Below are 17577 nucleotides of genomic sequence, written 5' to 3'. Positions count from 1 at the left end.
GTAGGTGTACACATATGTACAAAAGTTAATAGGCATACCAGCAGGTTGTCAGGCCATCTACCAGGAATATTTATACAACACACAATTTATGAAATGAAAGCAGGAGCAGTAAATACAAAATAAAATAGTTTGATAGTATTTTGTATTAAAAAAGACTGCTATATGATAAACACTTCATCAAAAAACTGATATTCACAGTAAAAAAAAACGCTTCTCACCATATATCACAAATATTATGGGATAGCTGCTTAAAACAAAAGTTACCGGTACATGCAGAAGTCCATTAGAATCCTTTAAATTCACTGTCCTCCTCCCCGTCATCTGGGTCAAGTATATCATTGTATGGATCATCTTCATCTGTACTCTCAAGGGGATCATCAACTGATTTGTTATCACTTCCATCTGACCATAAATAGTCATCCTCCATACCATCAAAAGCATTAGAAATTCCATATTTGTTTGAAGGCTTTCACAGTAAGTTCAGTTTTCATCTTCCAGGACTCAACAATCCACTGTCATACAGTTGCAAGTAATGGGGCACACATGTTAGCACCCTTTGTGAAGCTTTTTTCCCCTTCTTGCATCCAAGTGTCCCTTTTCGTCCATGTTAAGTCCTTAAAAGATTTATTGATGCTAACATCCAGTGACTGCATAATGTTCTTAAGGTCTCCAGGAATCATTGCACTGTCAGTTAAGCTCAAAGTTCACTGATAACACTTTTCATTCTGTGTTCTGAACAGGTCCCAAACCAGTAAGCTTTTTTCCTTTCTAAGTCCACCTGGTTGCATATCCAGACCTTCCTAATCCAAGTCTTACAGCCATCTTCAAGCATCCACCGTTTTTCAAGGATTAGGCCAACAATGCCTTTTGAAAATTTCTGTTTGGGCAGAACTTTGTTCCATCTGCCATACAACCAATTACCACAGTGAATCGACTCCTTTCATGGCCAGTAGTCTTAACTAAAACTGTTTTTGCTCCAGTCATGTCCACAGTTCTGTTCCCTGGCATATCAAAGTTCATAGGGGTTTCGTCCATATTACCGATGCATTGATTACAAAGCAGTGGAACTCTATTAACTTGTCATTAAGTTCTGCTGGTAAGCATTGGACAATCTTGGTTTTCTGTCTAAGCGTTAAATCATACCTTTTCATAATCCTACTATACCATCCAGTACTGGCTTTGAAATCACTGAATCCATCTTTTTTTTTTTGCTTCGTTTTTCGTGCGTATTCTGACACTTAGTGACTCACCAATGCTTCCATTCTGACGACACTGAATTACCCAGTCAGCAATCTTCTAGTCGTGGCCACTTGTTCAGCTTTCCTGGGTTGGCATACTTCTTTTTTGGCATAGCCTTTAACTGTGTCGCTTTTAACCTCGGAAAAACTTTACAGAAACACAGAATTCCCTTGCAGCTACGCTATAACTTTTATACTGTGCTGTATACTTGTTTCTTCGTGATGCCATTTTGTCAGAAAAATTTGGGGGAGTTTTACTATAAGTTCAGAGCACAACTGTACGTGACACCTAATTCTAGAAACTGAGGCAACAGTGGGAAGACAAGGTTGAGGGCTGCCATGAACTACCATAGATATTTACATGACAGGTCAAATATATGTAAAATATTATATAAATATATACATATGGTTATCAACATTCAATGTAATGATTTGAAAATCGCATTGCGCAAATATATTCAGGTGTGTAATATGATGATGCAGGTGCAGGTATTGAATCAAAAATGTGTATTTGAATCGAATGTGCAAATCATACCCTTTCAACCTGCATATATGGTCAGGAAGAGCTAGGATCAACTTAAACATAAGGTATATGAAAAATACCAGATGTTTTGACCAAAAGCAAAGGGTCAACTTATACATGAGGTTGACCTATACTCAAGTATATATAGTATTCGATTGAATTATTGTGTAATGGGGAGCAACAGGCTAATCTGCAGTGCATGCAATTAATTTTACTATCTGCTATTAATTTGCAGAGAATATTTGATTTGTGCTCATTTTTGATATAATCGTGAACTGAAGAGTGATCAAACTGTAAATTGTCCAATAATTTGAATAAATTTATTTGTAACATTGAGTGAATTGTTTAGAAATGTAAGAGTAGAAGAAACAAAAAATAATAGCTAGTGTTGTATTAAATGATGGGAAATAACTTCATTTATATTTCCTCCTAACAGAGTTTCTAGAAAACTGGTCTATAACAAACTGAACACGCCGGTCTGACTAAAGCTGTGAAGTGTGTCACAAGCAAGTTTTTGGTTGTTTCTAAGAATTAATCCTTGTTATTGTCATGCCTATATAGCAAAATCTGAATGAGAAGTTAATTATCTATTATCTGTTCAATGTTTTACATTTGTATTTTGTTAAAATTTTAGTTCTTATATTTCACAATTGTGAATATTACAGCTAAAACAGTTTCCCACTTTCCTGTATTTTGAACGTATTTGCTAGCTTTTATATATTCAATTTTATAGAATTGTTGTTTATATATTGTAGATTGCCAGCATTATTAAGGACCATATGAATCATTTGGTATCACTTGTAGAAGAGTCAATGCATGGTGTTTTTAACTTAATGGACAATAACTGTAATATCAGGGCCAAACTGATTCTGATGCAAAACCAGCAAAATGCTCCTCCAGGAAGTCTTGATTCCCTTTGCCCCATAATCGAGAAGCATTCACAACAAATGTAGAGTCAAAGAAATTTCTCTCACTGTGTATTAGTGTTTGTGTGAAATTTTCTTTGGTATCTTTTGATCTTGCCTGTAAAATGGCTTGTAAGATGAGTTGTGTTTCTTTGTAACTTTGAATTGTTACTGAATTGTACCTGCATCAAGAGAAAATGGTGAAGGTATATTTATTTATAGTCTTAGCATTGGTCATGATCAGTAATATGTTTTATATTTCAATTTGTGCTTAATTTATCTCCTGAGAAATAAATTTGGAATAAATGAGAATCCACAATTGTTTCAATTATGACTTCACTCCACAAAGACACAAGGCCCAATACAGCAAAGGCTGTGGATAATCTCTGTCCTGACAATATTTGTTTGTTCATGAGATGTGGACATTGCTGGCTATTGCCTATCCGAAATAATCACCACACTATTGGTGTCTGGAATAACGTGTAGGCCAGATCAGGTAAGGATAGCAGGTTTCCTTCTATTTGGACATTAGTGAAACAGGTGTATTTTTACACCAGATGTTTATTGAATTCAAATTTCACCATTTATCTTAGTGGGATTTGCACCCATGTTCCCACAGCAATTGCCTGGAGTTCTGGATTACTAGTCCAGTGACTTTGCCATTGCATATTGGCTATATATCTGAAGGTTAGTGCTACAAGTCGAGCCATGCCCCAGCAAGCTATTTCAGTGCAACACTGACATCCACATGACTGATCCTTGAAAGTGGAGTCCCAGGTAGATGGGATAGTGAAGAAGGCGTTTGGTATGCTTTCCTTTATTAGTCAGAGTATTGAGTACAGGAGTTGGGAGGTCATATTGCGGCTGTACAGGATATTGGCTAGGCCACTTGGAATATTGCGTGCAATTCTGATCTTCCTATCGGAAAGATGTGAAACTTGAAAGGGTTCAGAAAAGGTTCACAAGGATGTTTCCAGGGTTGGAGGATTTAAGCTATAGAGAGAGGCTGAACAGGCTGGGGCTGTTTTCCCTGGAGCATTGGAGGCTGAGGGGTGACCTTACAGAGGTTTACAAAATTATGAGGGGAATGGATAGGATAAATAGACAAAGTCTTTTCCCTGGGGTCAGGGAATCCAAAACTAGAGGGCATTGGTTTAGGGTGAGAGGGGAAAGATATAAAAGAGACCCATGGGGCAACTTTTTCACACAGTGGGTGGTACGTGAATGGAATGAGCTGCCAGAGAAAGTGGTGGAGGCTGGTATAATTGCAACATTTAAAAGGCATTTGGATGGGTATATGAATAGAAAGGGTTTAGAGGGATATGGGCCAGGTGCTAGCAGGTGGGACTCGATTGGGTTGGAATATCTGGTCGGTATGGATGAGTTGGACCGAAGGATCTGTTTCCATGCTGTACATCTCTATGACTCTGTCTTGTTGACAATAAATCTAGTCTAGCCAATTACTATTCCATCAGCCTGTACACTATGCAGAGGAACCTCGATTATCCAAAGGATACGGGAGGGCAGTATGTTGTTTGATTAATCGAATGCCGGATAACATAGTTTAGCCGAGCATTGAGACCTTGCGATCTTGCATGATAATCCCATATTCAGATAATCGAATGCTGGATAGTCAAGTTTCTTCTGTAATCAGCAAAGTGCTGCTGGCAGGGCTATCAAATAACATTTGGTCACCAATAATCTGCTTACTGATACTTTGAGTTCAGTAAGGGCCATCAAATCTAGACCTTGTAGCATTGGCTCAAATGTGAGCAAGAATTGTAGTCCGTCAGTAAAATGTGAGTGACTGTCCTTGGTGGCAAGGTAGAATCTGACATGTTATATTAAAAAGCTATACCAAAATTAATATTGATGAGAATCCAGGACTAAACTCTCCACTAATTTGGACTAATATTTGACTAAGAGGGATGGCTGTGCTTGAAAGTCAAACAAGTTGTCATACTGTTAGTTCGGGCTACAGCTGGGTACTATGCAATTCTTGTTGCTACACTATAGGAAGAATTTGTTTGCATGAGAGAGGGTGCAGAAGAGTTTCACCAGGATGTTGCCTGGGTTGGAGCAGTTCAGCTATAAAGAGGTTAATGGTGTTTTCCTCAGAGCAGAGAAGGCTGAAGGGTATCTGAGGTATACAAAGGTCTGAAGGGCATTCACTGTAGACCGGGACAAACAGTTCCCCTTAGGTGGTCTAATTGAAACTTTCAGAATACTGAATGGTCTTGACAGAGTGGAAGTTCAGAAAATGTTCCCATTGGCAGGAGAGACTAGGACCCAAGAGCATAGACTTAGACAAAAGGGAAGACCTTTTAGAATGCAGATGATGAGAAACCTCTTCAGCAAGCGAGTGGTAGATCTTTGGAATTCATTGCCACAGAAGGCTGCGGAGGCCAGCCATTGAGTATATTTAAGACTGAGATATATAGGTTCTTGAGTATCCAGGGTTACAGGGAAAAAGCAGGTGAATGGGATTGAGAAACTTAGATGAGCACTTGAAATGGCAGCCCTACAAAGCTGTGGCCTAAGTATTGAAAAATGGGATTAGAATAGAATATGACTAAAACTCATACCATGGAGCTGATGGGATCTTTTCCATTGCTGTCGAATCACACTGACTCTATCTCAGGATTTCATTGGAGGTCTGCCTCCTGTCAGTGTTCTAGAGCTGACCATCTTTGGCTGTTTCATCAATTCACTTATGATCTTAGTAGTAAAATTTAATTGTTTGTTTGAATAGTGTTCAATGCTGTTAAATTATCATCCTGTACAAATCCTCATACTGAATGTCTGCCTGCATGCAGTAAGACCAGGATAACTTTGAGGATTGAGCTGGAAAGTGACAAGTGACCCTGTATCATACATGTGCCAGTTATTGACCAAGGAGTTTGTTGATAGAGTTCAACCGGAACTCTAAACAGCATAAAGGTAAATAAATCACCAGGACTTGACCGTGTATTCTAGGATGTTGTGTGAAGGTAAGAAAGTAATTGTGGGTCCCCGAGCAAAGATATTTTTATCACCTGCAGCCACATGGGAGGTGCTGGTAAATTTAGGTGGCTAATGTTGTGCCTTTAAGGAAGATTGCAAAGAAAAACAAGAAACTTATAGGTCAGTAGTAGGTAAGGTGTTGGAGCAGATTCTGAGGGACACGATTTATCGGAGAGGCAAAGACTGATTAGGGATAGTTAGCATGGCTTTGTGCATGGGGAATCATGTCTCATTAATTTAAGTTTTTTGAAGATGTAACCAAGATAGATAAACTTGCTTGTCTTAGCGTGTCTTGACTGTGGGATTAGGTAGACATCTATGTGGACTTTAGTAAGGCCTTCAACAAAGTTCCACATGGTAGACTGGTTAGTAAGGTTAGATCACATGGGATCCAGGGAGAGCTAGCTAATTGGGTGCAAAGTTGACTAGACGGTAGGAAGGCAGAGGCTGCTGGAGTGTTGTTTTTCGACTGGAGGACTGACCAGCAGATGTTCCGCAGGGATTGCTGCTGGGTCCATTATTGTTTTTTATTTGTATAAACGATTCAGATGATAATGTAAGGAGCATGGTTAGTAAGTTTCTAGGTGCCATCAAATGTGATGGTATAGTAGACAGTGAGGAAGGTTATCTAAGATTCGGCTAATGGGCCAAGGAGTGGCAGATGTAGTTTAATTTAGATAAATGTGAGGTATTGTATCTTGCTAAGTCAAACCAGGGCAGGGCTTACACAGGTAGGGCCCTGGGCAGTGTTGCTGAACAGAGAGACCCAGGGGTTTGTAGTTTCTTGAAAGTAGCATCATAGGTAGACAGTTATAAAGAAGGCATTTGGCATGCCTGACTTCATTGGTTAGAACATGGTAAAGAGGCTAAATAGACTGGAGCTTTCTTGCATGGAGCATCGGAGGCTGAGGGATGACCTTATAAAGGTTTATAAAATCGCGAGGGGCATAAACAAGGAGAATAGCAAACGTCTTTTCCATAGGGTGGGGAGTTCAAAACTAGATGGCATAAATGTCTGGTAGAAAGGGGAAAAATTTAAAAGGGACCTGAGGGGCAACTCTTTCATACAGAGGGTGGTGCGTATATGGAATTAACTGCCAGAGGAAATGGCAGATGAGTACAGATTCAACATTGAAAAGACGTTTGGACAAGTGCACGAATAGGAACGGTTTAGAGGGCTATGAGTCAAATGTGGGCAAATGGGACTATTTTAGTTTGAGAAACCTGGTCGGCATAGACAAGTTGGACCAAAGGGTCTGTTTCTGTGCTGTATGATGCTATAATATGATCCGGACTGATTTTCTATTTCATTGCCATGTTTCTGCCTTCACTCCGTACCTCTTGTTATCTTTAATGACTAAAGGTTTATCAACCTCTTTTTAAAATATATTCATATCTTTACCTCTACGACCTCACAATTATCTATATTAAACTCCAAATTGTCATTTCTTGGCCCACTTCCCCAGCTGATCAAGGTCCTGCTGCAATTTCTGATAATCTTTCAGTGAATAAAGGTTACCTTTTACTACTCTTTAAGTGAATAAATCTTTCCTCATTCTAGTCCTAAAAGGTCTACCTTGTATCTTGAGACTGTGTCCCTTAGTTCTAGACACTTCAGCTAGGGAAAACATCCTCCCTACATCTTGCCTTCCAGCCCAGTTAGAATTTTATACAGTTCAATCAGATCCCTTTCATCTTTCTTAACTCTAGTGATTATAAGCCCAATCAAACCAATCTCTGCTCAGGACAGTCCTGCCAACCCTGGCATCGGCCCAGTCAACATCTACTGTACTCCCTCCATGGCAAGTATATCCTTTCTTAAGAAGCAAGACAAACTGCACACCATACTCCAGGTGTAGTCTCACCAAGACAAGACACCCTCAAAGCTTGAACTCATATCCTCTTGTAACTAAAGTCAACATACCATTTGCCTTCCTAACTTCATGCTGTTCCAGTTCTGAGGAAAGGTCACTTGACCTGAAACACTCTGATTCCTCTCCATAGATGCTGCCAGACGTGCTGAGCTTTTCCAGCAATTTCTGTTTTTGTATTAATCCATGCCAGCACGTTATCTGCTTTTCTATTTGCTTTAATTTTACTAACGAGCCTTCTATGGAGAACATTGGTCAACAATCTTATAAAAATCTAAGTCTACTGCAGCTGTTGGCTCTCCTTTAACCTCCTGCATGTTTATGATGCTGAAAATATATTCTCTATATTTAAATGCACAGTTGCATGTAAGAATTTCATTGCTGCATTCCGTGCTCAAATTCACTTCTGAAGTGAAGCAGTCAAATAAGCTCCCTAGCCATCCTAATTTAGAAACTGCCAGGGTTTCTCTACTAGTTTTTGCTGCATTCCTGCCTACATTGATCAATATTAGGATTCCTGCAGTTCTAGGCACTATTATGGACTCGGCCAGACCACTCAAAACATTCTTGAGAAGGTGCCCAGACCATAATTTTGCAATTTGTTTCAGTAAGTATACAGTGAGAACCAGAGTAAGTTAGCTAGGTTGACTACTAGGTTTTAAAACAGACAGAAATTTATTCACAAAATTACACAATGAAATACAAAGAACAGAATAAAGAATGCCTACAGAACTCAGTCTATCCAAACTATACTTAATCATGCTGTTCCGAATATACACAATAGTCCCAATAAGCAAACCCCCTTGAAAAAGTTAAAAAATGGAACAGATGCTTGCAGGTTCATATAAGGGCAGAAAAAGAGAGAGAGCCTGTTTCTACACAGCTGAACTCCTAACTGGTTCTAGACTGAACTGCTCAGCTCGAGAGCTGACCACTCCCCTTTCATTATACAGGTCACTTCTAAAACATGATCACTTTGGTCTGAAGTCTCATCTGTTTACACATAAATACAATTTTTTATAGATATTTTTATTGGAAATTTAACATTCTTACAAGTTTACAAAAATAAACAAAACTCTCAAGTACAAACATTGATATACAATTAAATCTTAAATAAATAATAACCAAAATTTAACAAAAGAAAAATACCAAGAAAAAAAACAAAGCTCAACTAACTACTAATCTAACCTACAACTAACCAGAGTGTATAATTAAGTCTTTTACATTATTCAAATAAGAGAAAAAAAAAATGGATAACACAGAAATTGGGTAGTGAGATACATGCTCGGAATGTGTTAACATCAAATGTAACAAAACCCGTATTCGTGCGGGATTCCTCTCGCAAGGGGCCCGGACCAGCCAGGTTCGCAATCTCAATTAAATAAAAGCCCTTGTTAGGATAGCTGAAATATGTGTATTTATATAAATCAAGAAGGGCTGCCATATTTTATGAAATAATTTGGTCTTTCGGTGCACCATATTTGTAAGGAAGTCAAGGGGAATACATTCCATAATTAATCTGTGCCAATTTGAAAGTCCAGGGGGGCCCTCAGCCACCCAGTTTACCAAAATATTTTTCCTTGCACAGAAAGAGAGAATAGAAAATAATCTCTTCTCGTGCATAACCAAGTTCGAAAAGCCCAAAAGGAGAGATACAGGTTCCACTTTAATTTCCGTTCCTAAAATTTCTGTCAGGGTACTTGCTACTTTAGTCCAGTATCTACAGATCTTATGACAGGTCCATAGGCAATGTACAAGAGTGCCCACCTCTATTTTACATTTGGGACACATTGGAGATGCTCCTGCCTTAAATTTTGCCAATCGATCCGGTGCTATATGGGCCCCATGAAGTATCTTCAGCCTGAGTTCTGTTGCAGATGGTGATTCTTCAGGCGTTTTCCCAAATGTCATTCCACGTTTCTATAGAGATTTCTAGTCCCAAATCCTGATCCCATGTTTTAAGCAGATTGTCCATATCTCCCGATACTTCATCATGCAGTAAATGATAAATAGTACTGACGGAAGATACCCCCATTGGTCGTAGCACTCTACATTCTCTATCTGATTTATAAAGACTATCTAATAACGTAGTCTTCTTCTGTATATAATCTCGAATTTGGAAGTATCGAAAGAGGTCTCCATTAGGTAATCCAAATTTCTGATGCAGCTGCTCAAAAGACATCAGGACCCCTTCTTTAAATAGGTCCCCTAAACATGAGATACCCATGGATCTCTAGAGTTTAAAAGTGGCATCTGTAAACCCCGGTTGAAATCCCCATGCTCCCACTATCGGAGCATAGGGGGATGTTTATGTGAGTTGCCCTCATTTTGCCGCATTATATTCCAAGCTTTAATTGTGTTTAGTATTATAGGGTTTTTACAGTGATCTGTAATGATTTTCCTCTTATCTGAAAATAAAAGGTTAATAAATGGGTATTTTACTTGAGAAGCCTCGATGTCCAGCCAGATTGATTGCGGGTCAGACAAGACCCAATCAGCTATGTAACTTAATAGGGAACTTAACTGATATTTCCTAAAATCTGTGAAGTCCAATCCTCCCCTTGCCTGTGGAAGCTGTAGCTTCCTCAGCTTAATGAGGGGCCGTCTATGATTCCAGATAAAGGAACTCAACCAGCCATATAATTTACGTAGTGCCAGCCTCGGCAGCATCACCGGAAGCATTCTCATAGGGTATAGGAGACGGGACAGGACATTCATTTTAATTAGTGCTATTCTACCCAGCCAGGAAATTGGAAGGTCTCCCCATCGCTGGAGGTCCTGCCTTATCCTTTCCAGTAAATGCACAAAGTTATAATTGACCAAATACTGGGGCAATGAAAATGGCTAAATATAAGAAACCCTCCAGGGACCACCAAAAGGGAAAGTGGGATCCGTCCACTAAGTGGGGTATCATAGCAAGGCATAGCCTCTGATTTTGAGAAATTAATTTTATAGCCTGAGAATGCACTAAATGTATTAATAACTTGGATTAAGCGAGGTACAGACATCAGAGGATTACTGAGGAATAGAAGAACATCTGCATAAAGGGTAATTTTATGTTTACCTGTGCCAATCCTCGGGGCCGTTATATTAGGATCAGCCCGTATAGCTTCTGCTCGTGGTTCAATTATTAGCGTAAATAACAATGGCGAGAGAGGACATCCCTGACAGCAGCCCCTACCACACTGAAGCTATCCGAACCTAATCCATTGGTAACCACAACTGCTTTGGGATCACTATACAATGTTGAGACCCATTTGGTAAACACCTTTCCAACGCCAAACCTTTCCAATGTGTAAAACAAATATGACCATTCAACCCTATCGAATGCCTTTTCCGGGTCTAATGAGACTACTACTCCTGGTATCTTTCCCTGATGGCAGGCTTGAATCATATTCGAAACCCTTCTAATATTATCGGATGATCTACGGCCCTTAATAAACCCCGTCTGATCCTCCTTTATGATATGTGGCAGTACCCTTTCTAGTCTCAATGCTAACGTTTTAGAAAGGATTTTAAAATCTACAGTTTAGCAAGGATATTGGTCTGTATGACGCGCAATCTTCTGGGTCCTTTCCTTTTTTAAGGATAAGAGAGATATTTGCCTCTTTCAGCGAAGGTGGGAGACAGCCCTGACTGTATGCGTAGTTATACATGTCCATAAGTGGACCAGCCAATATTTCTGTAAATTCTTTATAGAATTCAGCTTGAAAACCATCTGGGCCAGGTGCCTTACCGCTCTGAAGTTGCCTGATTGCGCCATGTATTTCTTGGACTGTTAGGGGAGCATTTAAGACTGATACCTGTTCCGGAGTTAGGTCCGGAAAGGTCAAATTTTTAAAATTGATTGCATCCTCCTAGTCCTGTCTTCACAATCCTGCGATTTATATAAATCAGAATAAAATTTTCTAAAGATTGCGTTAATCCTTTTATGATCATGAGTCAAAATACCCGTACATTCCTTGATAGACGTGATAGTTTGAGGGGCCTTTTTTTCTTTGCAAGAAATGCTAAGTATCTACCCGGTTTGTCGCCAAATTCATATAACCTTTGTTTTGCAAATAATATTTCCCTCTTAGCCGTTTGGGTAAGCGTGGTGTTTAGAGCTGTCCTAAGGGCCATAATCCTTTGCAATTTGATAATAGAAGGTCTATCAGCGTATGCTGTTTCAGCTGCTTTTAAGCAAGCTTCGAGCAGACGCTGTTGTACTTCCTTTAATTTTTTCTGGGTCGTTGAGTAGGAGATTATCAAACCTCGCGCGTAAGCTTTGATGATCTCCCACATCATTGACGGGTTGCTAGCCGTACCTAAATTAATTTCCATAAAAGTTTTAAATTCTTGAGAGAAGTACTTTACAAATTTACTATCTTTCATCAGGAAGGGGTCCATACGCCAATGCCGAAGGGATGTCCCATTGTTCCTCGCCTTGATTTCCATATATACAGCAGCGTGATCAGAAATTGCTATACTACTTATTTTACAGGATGATATGGAATTTTAAAAAAATGAGGGGGCAAAAAACATATCAATTCTGGTATGACATTTATGTGGATTAGAGTAAAAAGAAAAATCTCTGCCCTGTGGATGAAGACATCGCCATACATCTACTAATCCTAATTCTTTGTTCAAATCCACCAATTGTCTCGATCTGGGAGTTACTCCTGCAGTACTCTTGGGAATCCTATCTATTTCCGGATCCATAATACAATTAAAGTCTCCCCCTATAATTGTATGACGGGCACCAAGAGCCATCAATTTTGAGAAGGCTTCCGTTATAAATTTAAAAGGATGTGCCGGGGGGCAATACAAATTTAAAATCCCATATTCCTCTCCATTTATAAGGGCTTTAATCAGAATATATCGTCCAGATTTGTTTTTTATCTGTTTTAGGATTTTGAGAGGGAAATTCTTCCGAATAAGAATAACAACTCCCCTGCTTTTTGAGCTAAAAGAAGAAAAAAAGGCCTGATCAAATCCACCCTGTCGTAATTTCAAGTGTTCTTTATCCAACAAGTGTGTCTCCTGTAGGAGAGCTATATCAACCCTTTCTTTCTTGAGATTTGATAATATTTTCTTCCTTTTGACTGGCGAATTACTCCCCTTGACATTCCAGGTGCACCACTTAACCGACTGATCAACCATAATCGTCCGGGCAAATCCGAGACCCCTCAGGAGGGGAAACCCTATCTAGAACATCCCGAGCATAGCGCATATAAAATTCACAAAAATAAAAGCTCTCTAATACACTCACAATGGTATAATAAAAAACTACTTCTAAATAAAAAAAATATAAAATGTATTTAAATGGAGATTGTCCCCCTTGTTCCCAGGGGGTATCACTTCCTTTCCAAAGGTCCATCGTATCCTCTCCCAACCAGTGCCCCACCCTTGATCCAGGCGCTCCTCAATAGGATGAGGAAAATTCAAATATACTACAGAACTAGAGTTAACAGTGGGCACCCTACCCCCACCCCCACCCAAACCAACACCTGGATATATTTGGTAATGTTAATACCATGTATAAACATATATAACTATAAAATTACAACCTCAACAAGTAATAATTAAATATAATAATACAAAATAACAAGGGAAAACAACCCCGCTCCTAGAGACAGAGGTAAAATAGAATAAGGTAATCACCTACCCCACCAACATTAACTAGACCTCCTGGCCTATATATATATATATATATATAGAATAATAATAAAAAAACCAAGGGGGGGAGAAAATCATTAAGTAGAGAACAAATAAATAAATCCCTCTCCCGACCCTCCAAGATAATATTAAACAGTAAGGTAAAAAAAGAAAAGGGGGGGATATAAACCAGAGTGGGGGGAAGGCAAACCAACATCAATTATCTCTTACAATTTATCTAAGAGAGTCTAAAACTTCCTTAGCCTTTTCCGGCAATCCGAAGTTATACACGGATCCTTCATGGTTAAAGTGTAGCGTCGCTGGGTAGCGTAAGGAGTACTGAATATTTAAATCCCTTAAACACTTCTTCGCCTCATCGAATGCCTTCCTCTTTCGGACCAGAGCTGGGGAAAAGTCCTGGAATAACATGATCTTGGAACCTTTATAGATCATGGCTTGGGGATCTTTTCCAAGATTTCTAGAGGCTTCTAGGATTATCTGCCTCTCCTTATAGCTCTGCAGCCAGAACAGGACCGGGCAGGGGCACTGGTTCGAGCCGGGCCCGCGTATTGCAACCTGGTAGGCCCATTCTACCCTTACCTGGCCTGATCCAGCCTCCAGATTTAACAGCTCTGGAAGCCACTGTTCAAGGAACGCTGTAAGCTGGCCTTCCTCTTCCCGTTTGGGAAGGCCCAGCAAACGAATATTTTTTCGATGACCTCGATTCTCGAGGTCGTCAATGTGGTTCTCTAAGGTCCGGACTCGCTGTTCGAGAGTCCGGACCTGATCCACGGCCGATTGCGCTGTAGTTTCGGCGGTCACGACCTTTAGCTCCACCCCTCTGACTCCGCGCTCGATTTCCTTAATGTCTCGGTCGTGCTTTTGCAGCGTGGCCGTGAGTGAGTCCCATCGACTTCGGAATTCTTCAATAAAAGCGTCAATCTTCGCGTCCAGTTTGGAGATGATTTCCACAAGGCTCGCCACTGTAGGTAAGTCCTCCGGGGCAGCTGCAGACGCCTCTGCTGCAGCTGGAGAGGGTGGGGGAAGGATTCCTGCTTGCTGAGAGCTGCGGGCTCCCTTCCCTTTAGTCATTTTTACTGAAGATTAAATTGTTTAAATTCAATACTAAACAACTAATTAAATTAAACAGCTATTTTAAATGATTTGGTGAGTGTGGGTGACCCACTTTGCCCAAGTCTTGGGAGGAGCACTGTAGACTCAGACTTGCTGGGTCGCCGCCATCTTGGATCCCCCATCATAAGTACACTTCAATCTCTTCACCAAACCAGTCTAATCAGAACCAAAAAAACCAAGGACACAGTATCCTTGAGAAAAGGAACAACTTTTAGAAAAAAGGGACCAGCTTTGTGACACCTCCCCCCTTTAAAAAATGAACCATCGATACCAAAAGATGGCTTCATTTTTAAAACCCTTCATAAACTAACTGGTTAGTAGTCTAAAACACGAATATACACTGGACTAACTATTAACGTGCAAACATGCACAACCACATGTGAATTCAGGCTGTGGCACTCCCACCACCGAACGCCCCTGTTTCTTATTCAAGTCTCGATAACGCATCAGCAATCATGTTTTTGCAACTTGCCACATGCACAATTGTTAAATTGAATGGCTCCAATAACAAGCTCCATCTAAATAGTCTGGCATTTTTGTCCTTAAATTTTTCTCCAAATGTCAATGGTTTATGAACAGTGTATATAATTGTCTCAGATGCATTGCTGGTAATATAAACACTGAAATATTGTAATGCCAACATCAAGCTTAAAGTCTCTTTTCTCCAATGTTGAATATTTCTGTTGATGAATGTTCAACATCCTGGAAAAACATCCGATGGGTCTTTCTATTTCCTCGTCATCCTCCTGCAGAACACCACACCGACACCCACATCGCTGGCATCGATAGCCACCTTGAAAGGCTTCATGTAATCTGGTGTGGCTAATACTGGGGCAATGGTTAACACAGTTTTTAGGCTGTCAAATGCCTTTTGACAGTTTGCTGTCCACTGAAACTTCTTGCCCTTTGTTTTCACAATTTGGTGAGTCGAGCAGCCACACTGCTAAAGTTCAGCACAAACTTTTGTTAAAATCCACTCAATCCCAGGAACCATGGTACTGCTTTTCTCGTCAATAGTGTGGGAAATTCCACAATTACTTCTGTTTTCACATTCTGTGGGGCCATTTGTCCATGTCCAATAACGTAGCCCAGGAAGGTGACTTGGGCTTTGGCAAATTCACTTTTAGCTCGGTTCAACACCGAGCCTGCCTTCCAAAGTCGATCAAATCAGTCTGATAAATGCTGTAAATGTTCCTTCCACAAGTGATTAAAAACCACTAGGTTATCAATGTAAACAACACAATTGGGTAACCCAGCAATGATTTTATTAGTCAGTCTCTGAAATGTGCCTGGAGTATCTTTCATACCAAATGGCATGACTTTGAACTGATATAGTCCATTTGGCGTTATGAAAGCCAAAATTACCTTGCTCTCTCTGACAGAGGTACTTGCCAGTAGCCTCTGAGCAAGTCCAATTTAGAAATGTAGGTTGCTTATCCCACCTTTTCGACACAGTCCTCCAACCGTAGAATTGGATATGTATCAGTCTTTGTAACGGCATTGACTTTGTGATAGCACACGCATAACTGTTGGGTACCATCTGGCTTTGGTGGCATAACTATAGGCGAGCTTCCATCACTGTAACTCACTTCAATTATGCCGTCTTGGAGCATGTGCTGTATCTCCTTCTGAACCTGTGCTAACTTTAGAGGGTTATGCCTATAAGGATGGTGCTTAATCAGAACAGCATTTCCTATCTCTACATTATGAACAATTAGATTAGTATTTCCCAGTTTATTTCTGCATATCTCTCCATGTAATAGTAATAACTCTTTCAGGTCATTTTGATTTTCTTGTGGAAGGTAAATTGGATAAATTGGAATTTATCCCAATTTTTGACAACTCCCTCATTGTCCAATTTGATTTGAGGAATGTCCAATTCAGAATCCTCTGAACTTGGTTCTTCCTTCTGTGCTGTAATCATTAACACCTTCTCCTGTTGCTTTCCTTTCCTATCAAAATACCTTTTGAGCATATTCACATGACACACTCTGTGAGATTTCTTCCTGTCTGGAGTCCCTATCAAGTAGTTCACTTCACTCAACTTCCTCTCAATTTGATATGGTCCACTAAACCTTGCTTTTAAAGGCTCACCTTTAATACTTTATCCCCAGTTGCAAAACTGCGAATTTGTGATTTCTTATCCGCTTCTGTTTCATTGTGTGCTGTGATACTTTTAAATGCTGTTTAGCCAACTCTCCAGCTCTATTTAATTGTTCTCTAAAATTTGACACATAGTCCAAAGGGTGGTCTCTGAACTCTGACTTATTAATTTCTCCTTAATCAGTTTTAATGGTCCTCTTACTTCATACCCAAAGGTTATTTCAAATGGGCTGAATTTGATCGATTCATTCAGTGCATCTCTGATCACAAAAAGTACAAACGGAACTCCCTTATCCCAATCATCTGGATAATCCTGACCATAAGCCCTCATCATGGTATTTAGTATTTGATGCCATCTCTCTAGCACTCCCTGCAATTCGAGATGGTACACAGTAGATTTGAATTGTTTAATCCCAAGTTATCCATAACTCCCTTGAATAGTTTAGATGTGAAATTTTATCCTTGATCTGACTGGATCTCTGTTGGTAGTCTGCATCTAGTAAAAAAAATGTAAGCAATTCTTCTACAACCCTTTTTGTTGTGATGTTGCGTAATGGGATTGCCTCGGGAAATCTAGTCGATACATCCATGATTGTTAATTCCCACTTTTTGTTTGAGGTAGGGGACCTACACAATCAGCCAAGTCTCTTGTGAAATGTTCCTCAAATGCTGGAATAGATCTTAAAGGTGGAGGTTTTATTACTGCCTATGGTTTTCCAATTAGCTGACACGTGTGACACGTCTGGCAAAATTCAACTACATCCTTGTGTAGTCCAGGCCAGTAAAAATGTCTTTGTATTTTAGCCTGTGTTTTGCTCACCCCTAAATGATCTCCAACTGGTAGCTCATGCACCACTTACAGCAACTCCTTTCTATACCCTACTGGCAAAACAATTTGATGAATCTCTGCCCATTTCTCATCTGCTTGAATGTGTGATGGTCTCCATTTCCTCATTAAGACATCATTCATTAAGTAATTCATACAGGGATGCATTCACTCTCCTCTACAAATGCCTTTTGATACAACTATTTTAACTTCTCATCTTTCTGCTGTAACTCAATAAGCTTAGCAGAGCTAAAGATACTTATATGTTTACCAAGTTGCTCCTGCTCTGTCTCACTTATCTGATCATAAAAAGTCTCAGATAAAGCTATGTCAGCTT

At 39.8% G+C, this 17577-nt stretch overlaps 1 protein-coding gene across 6 annotated transcripts in view; it reads left to right on the top strand.

Annotated features, from left to right (window-relative positions):
• hjurp (Holliday junction recognition protein) overlaps positions 1 to 2978 on the top strand; it is a 48673-nt gene extending 45695 nt beyond the window's left edge. For all 6 annotated transcript variants that reach the window (XM_043701050.2, XM_043701048.2, XM_043701049.2 and 3 more), the window contains one exon: positions 2198 to 2978. In XM_043701050.2, the coding sequence (XP_043556985.2) occupies positions 2198 to 2229 (32 nt within the window). In that variant the 3' untranslated portion in view covers positions 2230 to 2978. The remainder of the gene's footprint in view (positions 1 to 2197) is intronic.
• Positions 2979 to 17577: the final 14599 nt, after the last annotated feature.

Source organism: Chiloscyllium plagiosum, unplaced genomic scaffold (genome assembly GCF_037043375.1).
Source record: "Chiloscyllium plagiosum isolate Xiang-an unplaced genomic scaffold, Cpla_swu_hap1 HiC_scaffold_12, whole genome shotgun sequence".
In the NCBI taxonomy this organism is placed as follows: Eukaryota; Metazoa; Chordata; class Chondrichthyes; order Orectolobiformes; family Hemiscylliidae; genus Chiloscyllium; species Chiloscyllium plagiosum.
This window is presented reverse-complemented; position numbering and strand designations above follow the sequence as displayed.